At 39.2% G+C, this 15,999-nt stretch overlaps 2 protein-coding genes across 2 annotated transcripts in view; both read left to right on the top strand.

Annotated features, from left to right (window-relative positions):
• Window positions 1–660: 660 nt before the first annotated feature.
• stam2 (signal transducing adaptor molecule (SH3 domain and ITAM motif) 2) lies at window positions 661–13,092 on the top strand. Its single transcript, XM_034885361.1, has 14 exons — window positions 661–850; window positions 1,981–2,065; window positions 2,299–2,374; window positions 3,003–3,098; window positions 3,760–3,906; window positions 5,351–5,417; window positions 6,027–6,225; window positions 6,428–6,522; window positions 6,698–6,780; window positions 6,869–6,956; window positions 7,106–7,160; window positions 7,346–7,493; window positions 9,902–10,065; window positions 10,572–13,092. Exons 1-14 carry the CDS (start codon window positions 811–813, stop codon window positions 10,747–10,749), a joined length of 1,521 nt encoding a protein of 506 aa, XP_034741252.1. The 5' UTR covers window positions 661–810; the 3' UTR covers window positions 10,750–13,092.
• Window positions 4,508–15,999, top strand: part of cacnb4a (calcium channel, voltage-dependent, beta 4a subunit) — a 61,948-nt gene continuing 50,456 nt past the window's right edge. Inside the window, exons 1-2 of the mRNA XM_034885358.1 lie at window positions 4,508–4,518; window positions 4,947–4,952. The gene's annotated coding sequence lies outside the window, so the exon portion shown is untranslated. The remainder of the gene's footprint in view (window positions 4,519–4,946; window positions 4,953–15,999) is intronic.

Below are 15,999 nucleotides of genomic sequence, written 5' to 3'. Positions count from 1 at the left end.
GTGATACAGATTTTGTTTTTTAGCTTGATACAGACTAGAACTTATTAGGCTTTGTTAAAAATGTGTGTCTTGTAAGTGCAGTAGCCTACTTCACTTCAGCATCCAGATAAAAATGGTCAAACTTAGTATTTGGTGTCAAATTATTTACAATGAGTGTCTTTTCCTTCTTGCTTCAAAACGTGTAACACATTATCAATTGCATTGAGGTCAAGTGGCTGATAGTCAGCACCATGATAGCTGATAGTCGTTGTGTAGGGATACAATCATACATAGCCAATATGGATGTAAACCCCTCAATATAAACCTGAAAGTCCGCACTTTACACGTATTATCAAACCTAATGTGCAAACACTGCAATACTTTGCGACTGTCCTGACATAATGAACATAATAAAGTCCTATGCGCTCACGTTCCTCTTTTCTCCACCAGCTGTCAGTGTTTCACTAAATGTTACCAACATGGATGTATTGAACAAGTAAACAAAGGTGTTAAATCAAGTGCCAAATTGTGTGGAAAATTTTTATAAATTAATGTCAACGTGCTGTGCTTTAACTAATTTAAATACATACTATTTAAACGCACTAAACGTTTTAAATAAAAAATGTATTACAATTTAAAAAACACATAGTACATTGCCTACTATCCTTGCCCACTAAAAACGGTTCAGGCATTATTCAAGGCAGCCAAGTTTCCGGAAGAGCAACTGGTGCGGGTTTAATGGACAAGGAAGAGATATTTGTTTAGGTTTAGTCAGAAGATCACGCATACTCTTCTTTTGTCAAATAGTCTGGCTCTTTTTATATCGTCAACATGCCTTTGTTTGCCCAAAACCCATTTGACCAGGATGTCGGTAAGCGAAGCGCGTTTCTTTGGTGTTTTCAGTGTGTCCGAGCTAACGAGAACGATAGGGCCAACAACACTTGAAGCTAACGTTAGCTTCGTTCTTTAGTTCGCTGTAGCGTTGTAAGTTAATTTAGCATAGCAGGTTTTGGTAGCAACAACAACAACACACTATTTAGAGAATTTTTTTACTGTGTAGGTTAGCTAACTGGTTGTCAATAACTTCCATTAAGGTTATCGATCAGTTACATTGCTAGCATAACCGACTGTTTGGTCAGTAACTTTGAGTCTGAGTCATGACCGGCTGACGTTCAACGTCACCTCATCCAAGCTCCGGTCGTATTGTTTATAAAGATCGATTATTCTGTATTTGCAGGATTAGGGTAACCAATAAAGATCATTAAAAATATCCATTTATGTGTTTATTTTCTTTCGATTAAGCGACTACTGAGCTCAGTCCAAGTCACTTCTTCACCGCTCCTTGTCTAGCTAGCTAATGTAATCGTTGAGTAAATAGGCTCACTGTTTGGACAGGTTCCAAAAAACAGGCAATTTACGAATGAGATGTCTTGGCTTTAAGTATTTGTGAAGGACAATTTTTATTTTATTGATCAAACAATTAATTGACTCTTAATTAGTCTTAATTAATTGAATTAAAAGACTCTTTGCTAAATTGAGTCAGTTTGATAATAATGTGTTGGTCAATATGTGTTGTAGCTATGTCTTTTCCTCATAGTCGTTATGTAAAATGCCATGCAAATTTCTGTGGTCACCACCCTCCCCTGCAACACCATAGAGCTTGTATGGCCAGACAATAAAGCCCTGTTACACTTAACTGAGGGTTATACTATCAAGATGTCTGTGACAGAGGTTTATATTAGTTGGAAATGTGCATTTGAGTTGATTTCAATATATATAACAGCAGTGGGTCGCTGGCCACCTGACAAATAGACAACCATTCTACCATAATGAAAGTTAATACACTTGTGTCCAGTCAAATATGTTGCAGTTCAACGCTTGCTATTCATAACGCTTGCTATTCATAAGTCTTGCCCACTGCGTGTGGCACAGCTTTAATGTCAGTGAAGATATATACTCACTGGACTATATGCACTGTATCCCTGTTTGCCATATTTTCAGAGAAGTCAACCAATGAAAACAACACAACAGATGACTGGGGGCTCATTATGGACATCTGTGATAAGATTGGAACAACACCCAATGGGTAAGCTGGGAAAGGGAATTTTCCTTTTTGAATGATAGGAGCTCATTAGCATTTCAGAATTACTGTGGTACAGATAGCTCCTTATTTAAGTACAGGACATTTGTATGATTCTTTGAATTTAAAACCCAGTTATCAGAACCTGTACAGGAGCATCTCTAGTGAAAGGACATTGTGATCTTCAGTAGCCTAATTATTGTACTAGCACAATTATTTTCTGTTCTCTTGTGTTTCAGACCAAAGGACAGCTTGAGATCCATTATGAAGAGAGTCAACCACAAAGTGCCTCATGTTGCAATGCAGGCCCTCAATGTAAGTTGGTCACATCTTTGGTAGACAATCCCAAGAAATCAACTGCACATGACATTAATTCTTCCCCAGCAAACAGTATAGCATTGTCATATCCAAGTTACGGCCATCGTTAGTAAAAGCATCTCTATTTTTTCTGTTCAAAAGCTTCTGCCAATTTTACATTAAAAAGAAATAACATGTATGTATTTGATCTAAGATCAATAGAGTTAGGTAGGGTCAAAACTGCTCTGTCATATTTAAAGTGTGAGAAATGAGTTTTCACCAATGCATTTAGCTTCAGTTGAGCTGTAATTGATTTAATGTTCCCATTGTTAAAGCCATACAGGAAAGGCGAAGATTTTATAATGGGAGGATGAGAAATATGAGCGCTGTTACTCTGTCTCTGTCTGAAGCATCAAGACCTAATGGCTTGCTCTATATTTAGAGCTCCGTCTTCACTTATTCAGATAATTAAAGCCCTATTGTCATTAAAACCATTCATAATTACAAAAGCCTCACTTGCTATTAATACATAATTTGACCATTTCAGTATTGTAAATGGTAGAAGAAAAGTTTTCCCTTTTAATACAACATACTGTATACCAGCTGCTAAATCTTATTTTTACAATTGTGACTTCTTCTCTTTCAGTTGCTGGGTGCATGTGTGTCAAACTGCGGCAAAATATTCCATTTGGAAATCTGCTCAAGGGAGTTTGCCAGTGAAGTACGGAGTGTGCTGGGCAGGGTATTTGAACTTTTTTTCTCACTACTACCATTTTATACCCATATTTGTCTGTCATCTCTTTGTATCCTCTTGACCAGTGTCATTCTCACACATGTACTCCCTCACCCTCTTAAGAAGGCTAACCGAAGTATCACAGACTCATAACTATGTCCTCACAACTAGGGATGCACAATATGAGAAAATATGCAATATCCGATAACGTTGTTGAATGTCGCAATAACAATATGACTTGCGATAAATAAACAGATGTAAATGTCTACTTAGATTTGCATTTCTGCTGCTTTCAGTATTCTTCTAAAATACAGCAAATTGCTTGTTGAATTCAAAACAAATAAAAGGAAATCACATCGAACATTTTTTGTATGGAACAAATTGAATTGAACATGAAAGGCGCTGCTAAATAAAGAGTGAGTTACATTTTCAAGTGCCGTTTTCCCCTGATATTTTCTTTCAGAATGTGTATATTGCGCCAGTTGATATTGCGATGGTCATTTAAAAAAATAGAAATAAAAATAAATAACCTCATTTTGTGCAGACCTGCTTACAACCATCTGGTCCTTAAATGTGTTCAAGCCCTGTTATAAGGAAGCCATTTTTCTCCTCCTGTGCATAAAAACACAGGAGAGAGCGACTCAGCTCTTTGTTTGCATTTCCTCTAAAGGCCCACCCTAAGGTGTGTGAAAAGCTAAAGGCTCTAATGGTGGAGTGGGCAGAAGACTTCCAGAAGGATCCACAGCTCAGCCTGATCAGTGCCACCATCAAGACTTTGAAAGAGGAAGGCATCACCTTCCCCTCCACATCCTCACAGGTATGTTTGCAGCATACTGAATGCAATGATTCTGTGAGCATACACAAAGCAAGGTGCAAATTAAATGCTGTCTTGCCTTCATCAGAGTGATATCTTTTTTTCCTACAGTTTCTTTAAATACAATCCATAATTTAGTCACATTGCTTTACTAGAAGGAAAAATACAATGAAAGGTTCAAAATCTATTCTGACTATTCCATGTTCTTTTACCCAAATTTCTTCCATCTTGTTTGTACATTAGATAGCCTAAAGTAAGTAAACCCACTGGTGACACAAGATCAACTCTGAAATCATCATATTATTTAAAAAAACATCCACTGACAATTTACAAAACTGTCCCCAACTCTTTCTTGCCGGTTATTGACTGGAACACTGTTTGTGTATGCATCGTGGTGCACAGTTTGTTTTTGTTGCCGTTTGTAGACCCTGGGCTGTCTACAGAGACCGCTTTTCATTTCTTTTTTTACAGTGAGTTCAGGGAACAGGCAGATAGTGAGGAAATGTTGTTTCACACATATTTGCTGTATGCGACAACAAATGTTGTAGTCTAAAACACGCGTGATATCGCTTAGAGCCCCTTTAACGATCATGGTCACTCATGGTGCTGGTGTGCGTAGGGCGTGTCCAAATCCACTTTTGTTGGTTTAATGGAAAAAACGGTCCATGTCCCGGTTGCATGGTTCAAAAGAGTTGTACTTAGTGTCTTCATTCATATATTATGAAGACATTAGTTTTGTTACTGAATGGCGCAATCACTTCTGTTGCAGACCAGGGTGTTGCAAGTGGGAAGGTCTGGATTGGATGGAGCTTGTCTGTTTGTGTTTTTATGACAAGTTATTACAGTGGAATTTCCTTTTCACATATTTGTGTGGCTATGCATGTGTATGGATCAAGACTGTCCTCATGATCAATGTGGACCAAGCTGCCTTGTGGCTTCGGCACTATCCTTCACATGACATCAGTGTGATTTGTTTTGTTTTGTCACAACCGTGGGGGGGGGGGGGGGGGGGGGGGGGGGGGGGGAGTTGACTTTGCTCTAAGGCTGTCGTAAAGCAACAAACCTACAAATGTATCATCTGTGGTCATAGTCTGATTTTTATAATGGCTGCTGTGTTTCTGTAGCAAGGCTAAAGCCACGGCTCTGACCAACATGTAGTACCAAACTAACTGCTGGGGGCATTACAGTCACTGGAAATCCGTTTGTCCTCATCTAGGCCCTCTTTAATCAACCTAACGTAGAAACCAAAGCCTACGCTCATGTTCAAATTGACAAATGCCTTACTTTGCGTAGGAATCTGTTTACGCCCGTCCTACGCCTGTTTTAGGTCGTATGAAAGTTTCATAAATGAGGGCCCTGGTCTTGTGCTACTTCTAGTTCCATTGCTACACTAATAGTCTGTATAGGCACACACAGACTTGACCTAATCTTTATGTATTGTCCACAGGGGTCCACCACTAAGGTCAGCACACCTGCTGTGAGCAAAGTATCGGATGATGACAACCTGGCCAAAGGTAAAGTGAGCACCATCACACACCTCTACAGCTCTGCACACACCATTATCATTAGTGCACCTCATCTGTTCTAAGCATAATTTTCTTCAACACATGCATATCTTCTGCTGTACTGTATGTTTAAGGTTTAATATTAAGTTTTTAATGGTTTTTAATTTATCAATAATCTATTGATCTATGTGGCTCCACCTGCGTCATTGATTAGATTTGATCAATCTTCTGAGAGCTGAGAGAAATTTACACAACTAATTACACAAACAAGATGTAAATACAGAAACGATGGAAAAGAGAAAAGCACATAATCCCCGGAGATTGCATTGTTTCTGTATTTGCAGCGCGTTTCAGTATTTGGTTGTGTTGTGTGTTTGCTAAATGCTGCGCATGTGTTGTCAAATTTATGAAGATGTTTTCTTAATTTTCTTGTTTTTTGTCTGTTTGCGTGTGTTTCATTAAGTTGCAGTGCGTTTGCCCCCGTCGGCCACCATTGTTTGTATTGTAAAAAAAACATATATCCCTCTGTCTGCTCAAAGAGCATTTGTTGGACATTTGATTTGAGCATGTTCTCATTTCCACTTCTCTTCTTCCCATCTAAACCTCCATCCCTCCCAGCCATTGAGCTGTCCTTGCAGGAGCAGAAGCAGCAGGTGGAGACACGGCCCCCGGCCATGACTTCTGACCCCCCAAACTACACCAACGGTAGTGGGGGGGAGGAGGCCCGGAAGGTGCGGGCGCTGTACGACTTTGAAGCGGCTGAAGATAATGAGCTGACCTTCAAAGCTGGAGAACTTATTCTGGTTTTGGATGACAGGTAATGTTTCATAACGCTTTCAATAAAGTAAAGTAAGCAACACACCTGAACACCATAAGCTGAGAATTCATTTTTTATTTAAGCCAACACTTTTACAGTGGGGTGGTCGTTACCAGTCTGAAACTCAGTCTGACACTCAGTATGGCTCACTCTTGAAAGCTCATGCATTGATGTTTTTCATATTTCATGATTTGTTTTATAGCGATCCAAACTGGTGGAAAGGAGAGAACCACAGAGGAGTGGGGCTTTTTCCCTCTAACTTTGTCACAAATAATTTGAATGCTGAGCCAGAGACAGGTTAGTCTTTCTATTGAATCTGAAAGTGAACATTGTACGGAAGCCCCTTCAGCACAATGGCCTTTGTTTTTACCTTTTAGAAAGCATACCAGCGTCTATACTCCTCAGCTATTTGATTTAAACTGGAGCAAATTAGCCTTAGAAATGCTAATCGATTTCTCCTTTTTCTCCACAGTGGCTTTTGTTGAAAGGCCAACCAGTCCTGAAGAGATAAGCCTGGAAACCAAAGTTGAGCCTGAGCCCGTCTTCATTGACGAGGTACTACCACATCCTCTGTGCACAATCCCAAACCCAAATCACCGCTCAATCAAACTGCCAACCCAACCCTACTTTCTTCCTTCTGCAGGGGAAGATGGACAGAACACAGGCGCTGCTGCAGAATGCGGATCCGGCAGATCCGGCTCCTGACTCTCCAGAGCTGATCCAGCTGGAGGGTATAAACCTTAATACTGGTTTATACCCTACACACAGTTGTCAACTCACAATGTGTTGACACAGTGTGTGTCAGTGTGTTGGTTTCTAACCTTTTCATTTCTGTTCTCATTCTGTTCTGTTTCTGTTCTAACTGTAAATATCTTAACAGGTGCATGTGAACAGATGAACCCAATGATTGATGAAAAGCTACAGGAGATTGACAGGTGGAGTGTTATTGGACATCTTATATTTATCAGAATTATTATTACTGATGCGTTAAAGGTCAAGCTCTGTATTTGAGATGATGGCAATGATGTGCCTCAGCTGTGGAGACTTTTAAAGACAATCTTTAGGGTGTACTTGGACTGTTCTACAAATAAAATAAAAAGTGTCTCTCTCTATGTTGCAGGAAACACTCAGAGTTGTCGGAGCTAAATTTGAAAGTTATGGAGGCCCTGGAGCTTTACAACAAGCTCATGAACGAGGCTCCATTCTACTCGGCCTACTCCAAGATGCAGACGCAGTATGCTCCAGCCGGCTCAGCTGTAGCCATGCAGGTCAGGAAAATTACGTCAAGATGTGTTCTGTGCTGCCCAAAATATCACTGTAACAATGATTTAATCTTGTATTTACCATTGAAACTTGAACATTTTATTTATGCAGCGCTGCATCATAGAACACAAATACTACAAGCCTGTCTAAATCAATCACTCGATCAATTAATCAATATCAAAACAGCAGCACACAACCAAATGAAAAAGGCACAAGACAAAGAACAAAATAACAGAAATACCTAGCTCATCTTGCTTTATATTTATACACTTTTAGACCGGATTCCCAGTGGCTACCTCATGTATTACTGTCTACACATGAAAGGGGGTTTATGTCATATGGAAAGTATTAGAGTTTGGATTTAAAGGTCTCCAAAGAGTTGGCTTCTTCATTAGAAAGAGGAATATGGTTCAAAGTGTATTTGTAATTATACAGCATGTCTCCACTTTAAATGACAAGCCACATATGTACATGATGGCGAATTGCGGTGGAGAAATGAATGGGCTTAATTTCTTATTAATTTCTCTCAAATTAATGCAGTGAAATGCATGGTTGGAGAACTTCAGATCAAATCATTTACCTTTGTCGGTGTACTGTAGTCATCTTTTCTCTGTCTGTGATGTGTGCCGACTAGGGCTGAACATTTGGGGGGGGGTATCAATTTTTTAGTTTGGTTTAAGTTCAATATTCACTGTTTAGCAGATAAAAAATGGAGTAGTTTTGAATAAGGCACAAGTAATGAGTAGACACTGAAAACTATTAAAGCTGCTCTGTATTCTATACATTTAAGTTAGAATAATAAAAAAAATTCCAATAAAAATAACTTACTTTTTTGTAAACTGAAATGTCTGATCGGCCTCAGATCAACAGCAGCATCTACATTTTGCACCTCTACCATCACGTTAAATAAAGTAATACAAAATAAATGAAAAATCCACTGAAAATAGGACATTTCTGTAAATAATCTGACATTATTCCAGCATTTATCTACTGAAAAAATATAATAATAAAAGAGGAATAACAAATCTTTAACCAAGTGTTATACCAAACATTCAACTAAATATTGCACATTAATTAATTGTGGTTTGGAATTGAAAACGTTTAATTGCTGGTGACTCAAGTCAATTAAAAAGTAAGTCATAAATAATTTAAGGATGGGTTCAGTCAGAGGCTGGTTCACAGTTCAGAACGCTACAGGCCGGAGAGGTTTTCTGTGTTCGACCAGGTACATTTGCAAAGACTGAATGTTAACTCCCGATGTGCCCTCCCACGAAAGACCTGCATAATTGAACATCGGCATTTAGTAGACTCCCATTCTATCGATCTCTAGATGGGATGGCAAATCATTCAGAGCAGGCACATGATTATATTTTTATTATATTTTAGTCTCCATATTTTGTTTTTCACATCCTACACTCGTGTGTTATATTTGGCGAGCACAGCAGTTGGATTTTTTGCTTCTTCTACTCGTCTTGATGGCTTGACATTCAGTCAGCTTTTTTCCTCCTTAGAGAATTGGAGGCTGCCAGGGTTTTCTCAGCGGTGGCTGTTTTCTCTGTAATGATTGATGTCACTGTCTCTCCCCCGTGATTTAGAAAAATGTCCACTGCACTGGGCAGGCCCACACCAGAGTGCTGCTCTATTTATTTTATTTTCCCCTTCATTTTCGCTGTACTGCAAAATTCTTTACGAGGTTGTCGTTGCACCTGCAGGGACAAAGATTTTGTTTTGCATAATCACGTAAAGTTAAAGAGACAAAAATTCTGATACTATTAATAGCAACACAACCTTAATTACTGTAATAGTCTGCACTCTATATAACCAACAACGACTTGTGTTTTTGCATCTCATATTCTGTATCTGAGTCCCAGTAGCCAGACATGTTTTGGAGACCAAACATTCAGTGATGGACTTCTCTTTCATTAGTGTTGGGTCAACGGCAGACACAGGTGATATCAACTTACTGAGGAAATGGAAAGAAACTCTGGATTTATAAGTTCCAGAAACTTGCATCTGAAAGTGTTGAATGACTATCTGGGCATTAGAGTATTATAATGGTTTAATTAAAGAGAGATTTGCAGTTTTAGCACTTAAGGAATAGTTTGGGAAATACACCTATTTGCTTTCTTGCCAAGAGTTAGATCAGAAGATGTATACCGGTGTCATGCTAACCTGGCTCTGGCCAAAGCTAACAACATACGCCCACCTGCAACTCTGCATTGTTGTCAGATCAATCAATTAAAGCTTAGTTTTCATATTTTCCTTAAAAAGCTGATAAAGTAGTACAGACTTCTTTCAGCAAGTCAGTAAGTGTCCAAGTCAGTCAAAGTTATTTCATTGGACTGGTAAACACCGTTCATATCCCTCTACACTTAGTAAAGCTGACCTGCTCCTCTCCCTCTGGTCTGCTCAGGGCTACCTTGGTCCGGCTGGTGGTCCCTACCTTCCTCCAGTGATGCCCCAGGTTCCACCTGCTCAGCACTACACTCTGCCCAGCGACCAGCCCGGACAGCTCCACTCACTGCCCCCCAACGTCTCAGCCCCACCCAACAGCCAAGCTCAGCCTTCCTACATGAGGTAAGGAAACCTCAATAAACAGGATTTATTAGGCTGTCAGAGTAAAAGCTCTGCAAAGATATTCAAAATACAAATAATGACAAGGCTCACTTCCTGAAAAAGGTCTGAGAGGATCTACTTATTTTTATTCACATGACTACAAGAATCTTTAAACGTACACGTTCCCGGCGCCCAGATAACTCAGTTGGTGGCCTCGACGCAGCGGGCCCAGGTTCGACTCTGACCTGCGTCCCTTTGCTGCATGTCATTCCCCCCTCTCTCTCCCTTTTCATGTCTTCAGCTGTCCTGTCATTTAAAGTTCTATTGGACCAACCAAGCCATTAAACCGGAGCATGTTTTCCTCCCATCCCTGAATGCTATGTGGCGTAGCCAAGTCCTCCTCCAGTGCGTTTTGGAGGAGAGTCTGGCAAAGCAAGACTACATGCAAAAAAAACTATACTTTTTACATGTTGAGACACTCAGTTTCTTTATTGGTATTAATTGGCACATCTGTATTCTTTTTACAGCAGTGGAATGAACGCTCAGTACATGAACCAAGCTCCTGGAGCTCCTTACCCACACATGGACATGTCGACCTATCACAACTCCAGCATGCCTCCTGTGTCCTATCCTGTGGCTCCGCCTCCTCACCAGGCTCCTCAGCAGCAGCAGCAGGCGGCATATTATCAGCAGCCTTTACTGTAAAACTAATCCTGACCGCAGACCTGAGATGAATACACACGTGTGTGTGTGTGTGTGTGTGTGTGTGTGTGTGTGTGTGTGTGTGTGTGTGTGTCGGTGTGTGTCGGTGTGTGTCGGTGTGTGTCGGTGTGTGTCGGTGTGTGTGTGTCGGTGTGTGTCGGTGTGTGTCGGTGTGTGTGTGTGTGTTGAATGGAACGCACCCTGCAAAAGTTGAATTAACCGCGGTGTGTATGTAATGCAGGTCTGTTGTCCATCTGAGTGAGGACCCTCTGTGTGCATGTCCTCAGCTACCATATGTGAGGCTAAACATGGCGCCAGGCGTTGTCTCCTGTTCGCCACTGCTTTTCCCTGGCTGACAGTGAACACGGTGCTGGTCTTCACACATGTCACAGGTCAACAACGAAGAAGAGTTGGGTTTGCCCAGCAATACAGGACCATGTAATGAGCAGCCTATTTTTACGTTTCATAGTTCATTACAATGTTACTCCCAAACATTACTTTTTTTCTGAATTGGCCCCCTTTAAAGAATTCACCCACCATGTGCTCTTCTGAGGTAAACATTTATGATAAAACATAAGGAGTAAATCTTTTTCTACATTTCTCGTTCATATGGGCAATGTGGCGAAAGCAATCCCTCTGTCAATGTCTATACTGGATATGTTTAGCCACAGTACAGCCCATATAGCATTATACACAATCAATTTAATTACATGCGCAAGTCGGAATTGAATAGACTAAAATAGCAGCTCTGCATGTAAAATACTAGTAAAAGGAGAGCCTTTACGCAAGCCTTTGCACAGCTGGTTTAGACGGCTGTATTGATCAATACTTAGAGAGCATATCTGTTGTGGCAGGTGCTTGTAAGACAGATTATTGAAAAACGCGGCCGAAACGTTTCCGGCGTAGTCATCTTGCAGCTGCTTGCTAGTGTGGGTTGAAAACCATTTGACACCAAAACGGCATTTTCAAATGTATCTATGCATTAATGTGAACATGGCCTAAATGTTTTTTTTTTCCCCATAGTTTTTAATGACTAGTAAGTCTGTAGGTGAATTCATCTGAAGGCAGGTACAGTTTATTCTGATCATCCCTTTGTCCTTTAGCGCAGTTTGCACTGAATGATTGAAACACTCTGGTTGGCGTGAGAGTCTGTTTCTGCAAAGTCAGCTCATATTAAAGGCACAAGCTCCATGTCTGTCTTCTCACCAGCATTCATCTTTAGCTCATCTGTTTTCTGCAGAGAGGTGCACACTATATTTTCAAATATCAAACAACGTTAACAGTTATATTTGTGTAAATGGTTAAAAACAATACTTCTCCATATACTCACTGCCTTGTAATGCATTCTGTGGTTGCTTTTGCAATATTTAAGATGACATTTTCTGTGTGTGTGTGTGTGTGTGTGTGTGTGTGTGCGCACATATTTGTAAGTTTTTTTTGTTTTGTTTTTACATGTTTGTATGTGTTTGAGGGCTTGCCTATAATTCATCTTTGTAAAATTACACAGATTTTCACAAGGATCAGATTTTAGGGTGAACTGAGAAATAGTTAGATCTCTTTGTGTGTTTTTTAATCTGGTGAAATGCTGCATCTGTTCATAATTATAACATCTGTACCCTGCAGCTTCTCATCTTTATCTGTGGGGTGTCTTCCATATTTCGGAAACCTGTTAGAAGTCCATGTTTTATGCAAATGCACGATACTGAGGTTTATCATGTCTATATACTTCAATTTCAAAATTGTCTATGGCCTTGCCTGTACTTTGATTTATATATATATTGAGACGTTATACATGTATAATTTTCATGGCTGGAGAATTTGTAATTATTCTTAGTTTTGCTTCTAATTTTACCTTTTTTTTCCAGATATGATGAAACAATTAGTCACTGTTAATAAGAAGAAAGGAAAGGAAGGTATCAGGTTTCAAATCTTCTCTTGTTTTGTTTTGTTTGGGGGTGAAAATCAAGGAGCAGCTTTCATAGAATCTACAGTTATGTTGCAGTAGCTCCATAGTTATAATTCTAGCCAGAACTGTCTATTTTATTTATGGCCTCATATTAAAGGCAATGTATATTAGATGTAAAATACCTGGTTTTGTTGGTTGCATTGCGATTGCACCTTAGCTTTGTAAACATTTATTTACCACTGGATGCCTTGTTTTTTCTGTAGAAATCAAAGAATGACAGACACAACTTTGGCGACTAACTTCAGTCTCAGAATCCGCTATGTATAATTCTGTATATTTAAAATATTCCAGGAAAAGTTCCTTTTGTCCAGGATTTTAAGACTGCTTTTTTAACAGAGCAAACATAGTATTCTTTGAAATAAAAAAGAAATGTACCTGTGTTGAGGGTGGTCTTTTTTTAAACTTACTTTTCCCTATGGAGGCTTTTTAAGTAATTACATTTAAACAATTAAGAGGAAGATGATTAGGATTGTAACTAATTACTCCCTCCGATTCCCTGCGCACTTCACCAGCTGCAAGTCGTGAACAAGTTCATAATATGGTCATTATTCAGAAGATATAATTTATTCATTGAACTAAGCCTTTTTATAGTTTCTCCTGTTGCTGCACTGGGGAAGCTTTGACTGCCAGGGCCGTTCTGGTGGCAAAGGGCCTGTAAAACTGTTAAGAACAATCTGTTTATTGGATTTTACACTAGTTATAAAACAAACAGATACACAATACTATTCCAAAAGATATTAATTGCGGATGTAAATTGCAACATATCACAGGACAGATACCAACCCCACCCGCCACCGGCACCTAGACCCGAGAAATGGGGACATATAACAAATAAAACTAAGAATAAATAAAGAAATAGGTACCAAAAAATTATAAATAAATAAACTAACATCTAAATTGGCAGATCATAAGTGCCATGTATACGTACACTCCAATTAAAAATAAATCTGTAATAATACATTTTAAAAAAGAAAGCCCACTCACAGACTCAACTCATGCAGCACTTAACGCACAGAGATCAAACATCTTGTGCTATTGACATAAGACAGGAAGAGATTCCAGGACACATCAAATGAGACAGCCTTACCAACCAAAGTCAGCCTTATTATATCTAACTTAAGAAAATAAAGCACCCCTAACCCAGTTTGTAAAGGTAGGTGGGACTGGGGATATCCATTTTAGCAGTATCAACCACCTTGTCAGGAGAGTCGGGAATGCTATGGGGAAGGCCGTACACCCAACATAACAGTTAAGGCATCAGGAGTCACATCCCTTCCAATTACCTCGGATAAAGTACCAAAGATCTCAGACCAAAATCTAGTCAGGGAAGGACAGCTCCAAAACGTGTGAATAATTTTCTGTGGCTTGTTGGCATCGTTTGCGAAGGGGAGACACCATATCAAATATGTTTGCAAGCCGAGCTTTAGTACAGTGAGCTCGATGGAGATTTTGACATTCCATAAAGCTGTGTCCAGCGCAGATTGAAGATGTATATGTACTCTCTGTAAAATCTCCTCGCAAACATCAAAACCTGTTTCACTCTATGATTCAATGTTCAAAGCCAGACACCAGGCCGTTCTCCAGGATGCCACCAAGATAGTACATAGTGTTAAGGCTTTCCACAGACCTGCAGTGAGAATGTCTGAAAACAGCACAGCTGGTGAGGATGACAGAGGAGGTTTCATCATCTGTTGTTTGTCCTAGTTTATTTGCTGGGATAAAACTGGCCTTTTTTTAGGTTTTCTTCTTCACTGCACTTAATCAGTAAGTGACTGTGTTGGGTTGCGATTGAACGTAAAATACTTTAAATATGTTGTGTATTGCATATATTCAAATATTTTCTATTTATCATCAAAGAAACTTAAAGTCACCAGTCATCATTATGGAAAATGTTTTTAAAAAAGCACTTGTTTTTTTTTTTTAGAAGAATTTTTATTGTTTTAGAGAAAGTACAATATACACTGCAACATTACAATGTCAATTATAACAAGACATATTTTTGTTAGCCCCATCTCACCAACAACACAAACCCTTGTGCCGAGAAAAGGACAGAAAAAATAAACCCACCTTTCTTCTATTGTTAATTATAGCAAATAATGTAAACATTGTGCTTTCCTATAATTAGCAGTTATTAAGAGGAAAGGGTAGTAGGTTCTCAAAGTTAGCCAGTAAAAGGTCCCGATTTTTGTAAAATGATCTGGTTGATCCTCTAAGAGAGTAATTGATTTTTTTCTTTTTTTAGAAACATCATAATATCAGAAAGCCAGGTGGAGGCTTTTGGTGGTGTAGAGGATTTCCATTCCCTAAATATTTATTCCATAAAGTGTTAAATCAAAGGCTTTATTTAAGACCTTAAATATTGATGTCCAGAACTCTCTCAGCATGGAACATGACCAAAACATGTGAGTAGATCCACTACGTCCATTCTACACAGATGTCCTCCATGTCCGAGTATATCTTGGCCATATCTCGCTGAAGAACTTTAAATTAAATCAAATTCAAACATGCACAAGAAGAGGTCCCATTCACCCAGCTTAGAGCCCTATCACATACAGCTTCGGATATATGTGTCCCTAATTCGTCTTCCCATTTTGCTTTGACAGGATCCATGGATATACTGCAGAGTGACATAATTGAATTGTATATGTTAGAGATGTGGCCTTTAAAGGTTAGAGGGGTCTGTAGTATGCTCTAGGTCAGATCATGCTCAAGCAATGGAAGAAATGATGAGACGTGTGTTCGAATGAAATGACGAACCTGGAGAAATCTGAAAAAACTGGACTTAGTGATGTTGAAGTTAGAGACCAAGTCCATGGAACTGAGAAGGATGTTATTTATAAAAACACATTTAAATGTAAGAGCCATACTGTCCCTCTGTTTAAAAGTATCCATTTTAGCAGCTGAAAATAAGATGATTTTTACAGACAGGACTGAGTATGGAAAGATCAGAGAAAGGAAGCGTTTAACCATATTGTATCTAATTCTTAAGTGTTGAATTTACTACAGGGCTGAAGAAGAAGCATGATGGGAAGAGAGGGAGTTTTGACGTAATCAGTGCAGCAAGTGAAAAAAGCATGTCAATATCATGTTAATATTCATACCATTCATCTTGTGTTTAAAAAAAAAGAAGTTGGTTTTTTTCTTTATAACCTAGCCTACATTATTTGTATTGCATTGTTAAATTGTTTATGAGGATTCTTGTTTTTGATGCAGTGAAGAGAATGAATTTGCCTGAACTCTCAAGCCAGGTCATGCTGGTGAAGTGTGTAGGCTGCGTTCACATGCAC

Source organism: Etheostoma cragini, chromosome 11 (assembly GCF_013103735.1).
Source record: "Etheostoma cragini isolate CJK2018 chromosome 11, CSU_Ecrag_1.0, whole genome shotgun sequence".
NCBI classification, from domain to species: domain Eukaryota; kingdom Metazoa; phylum Chordata; class Actinopteri; order Perciformes; family Percidae; genus Etheostoma; species Etheostoma cragini.
This window is presented reverse-complemented; position numbering and strand designations above follow the sequence as displayed.

Coding starts and splice junctions, on each gene's coding strand:
- stam2 (XM_034885361.1), top strand. CDS start 811: ATGCCTTTGTTTGCCCAAAACCCATTTGACCAGGATGTCG. Junction 5,418..6,026: donor TGATGACAACCTGGCCAAAG/GTAAAGTGAGCA, acceptor CATCCCTCCCAG/CCATTGAGCTGTCCTTGCAG. Junction 7,161..7,345: donor AAGCTACAGGAGATTGACAG/GTGGAGTGTTAT, acceptor TCTATGTTGCAG/GAAACACTCAGAGTTGTCGG.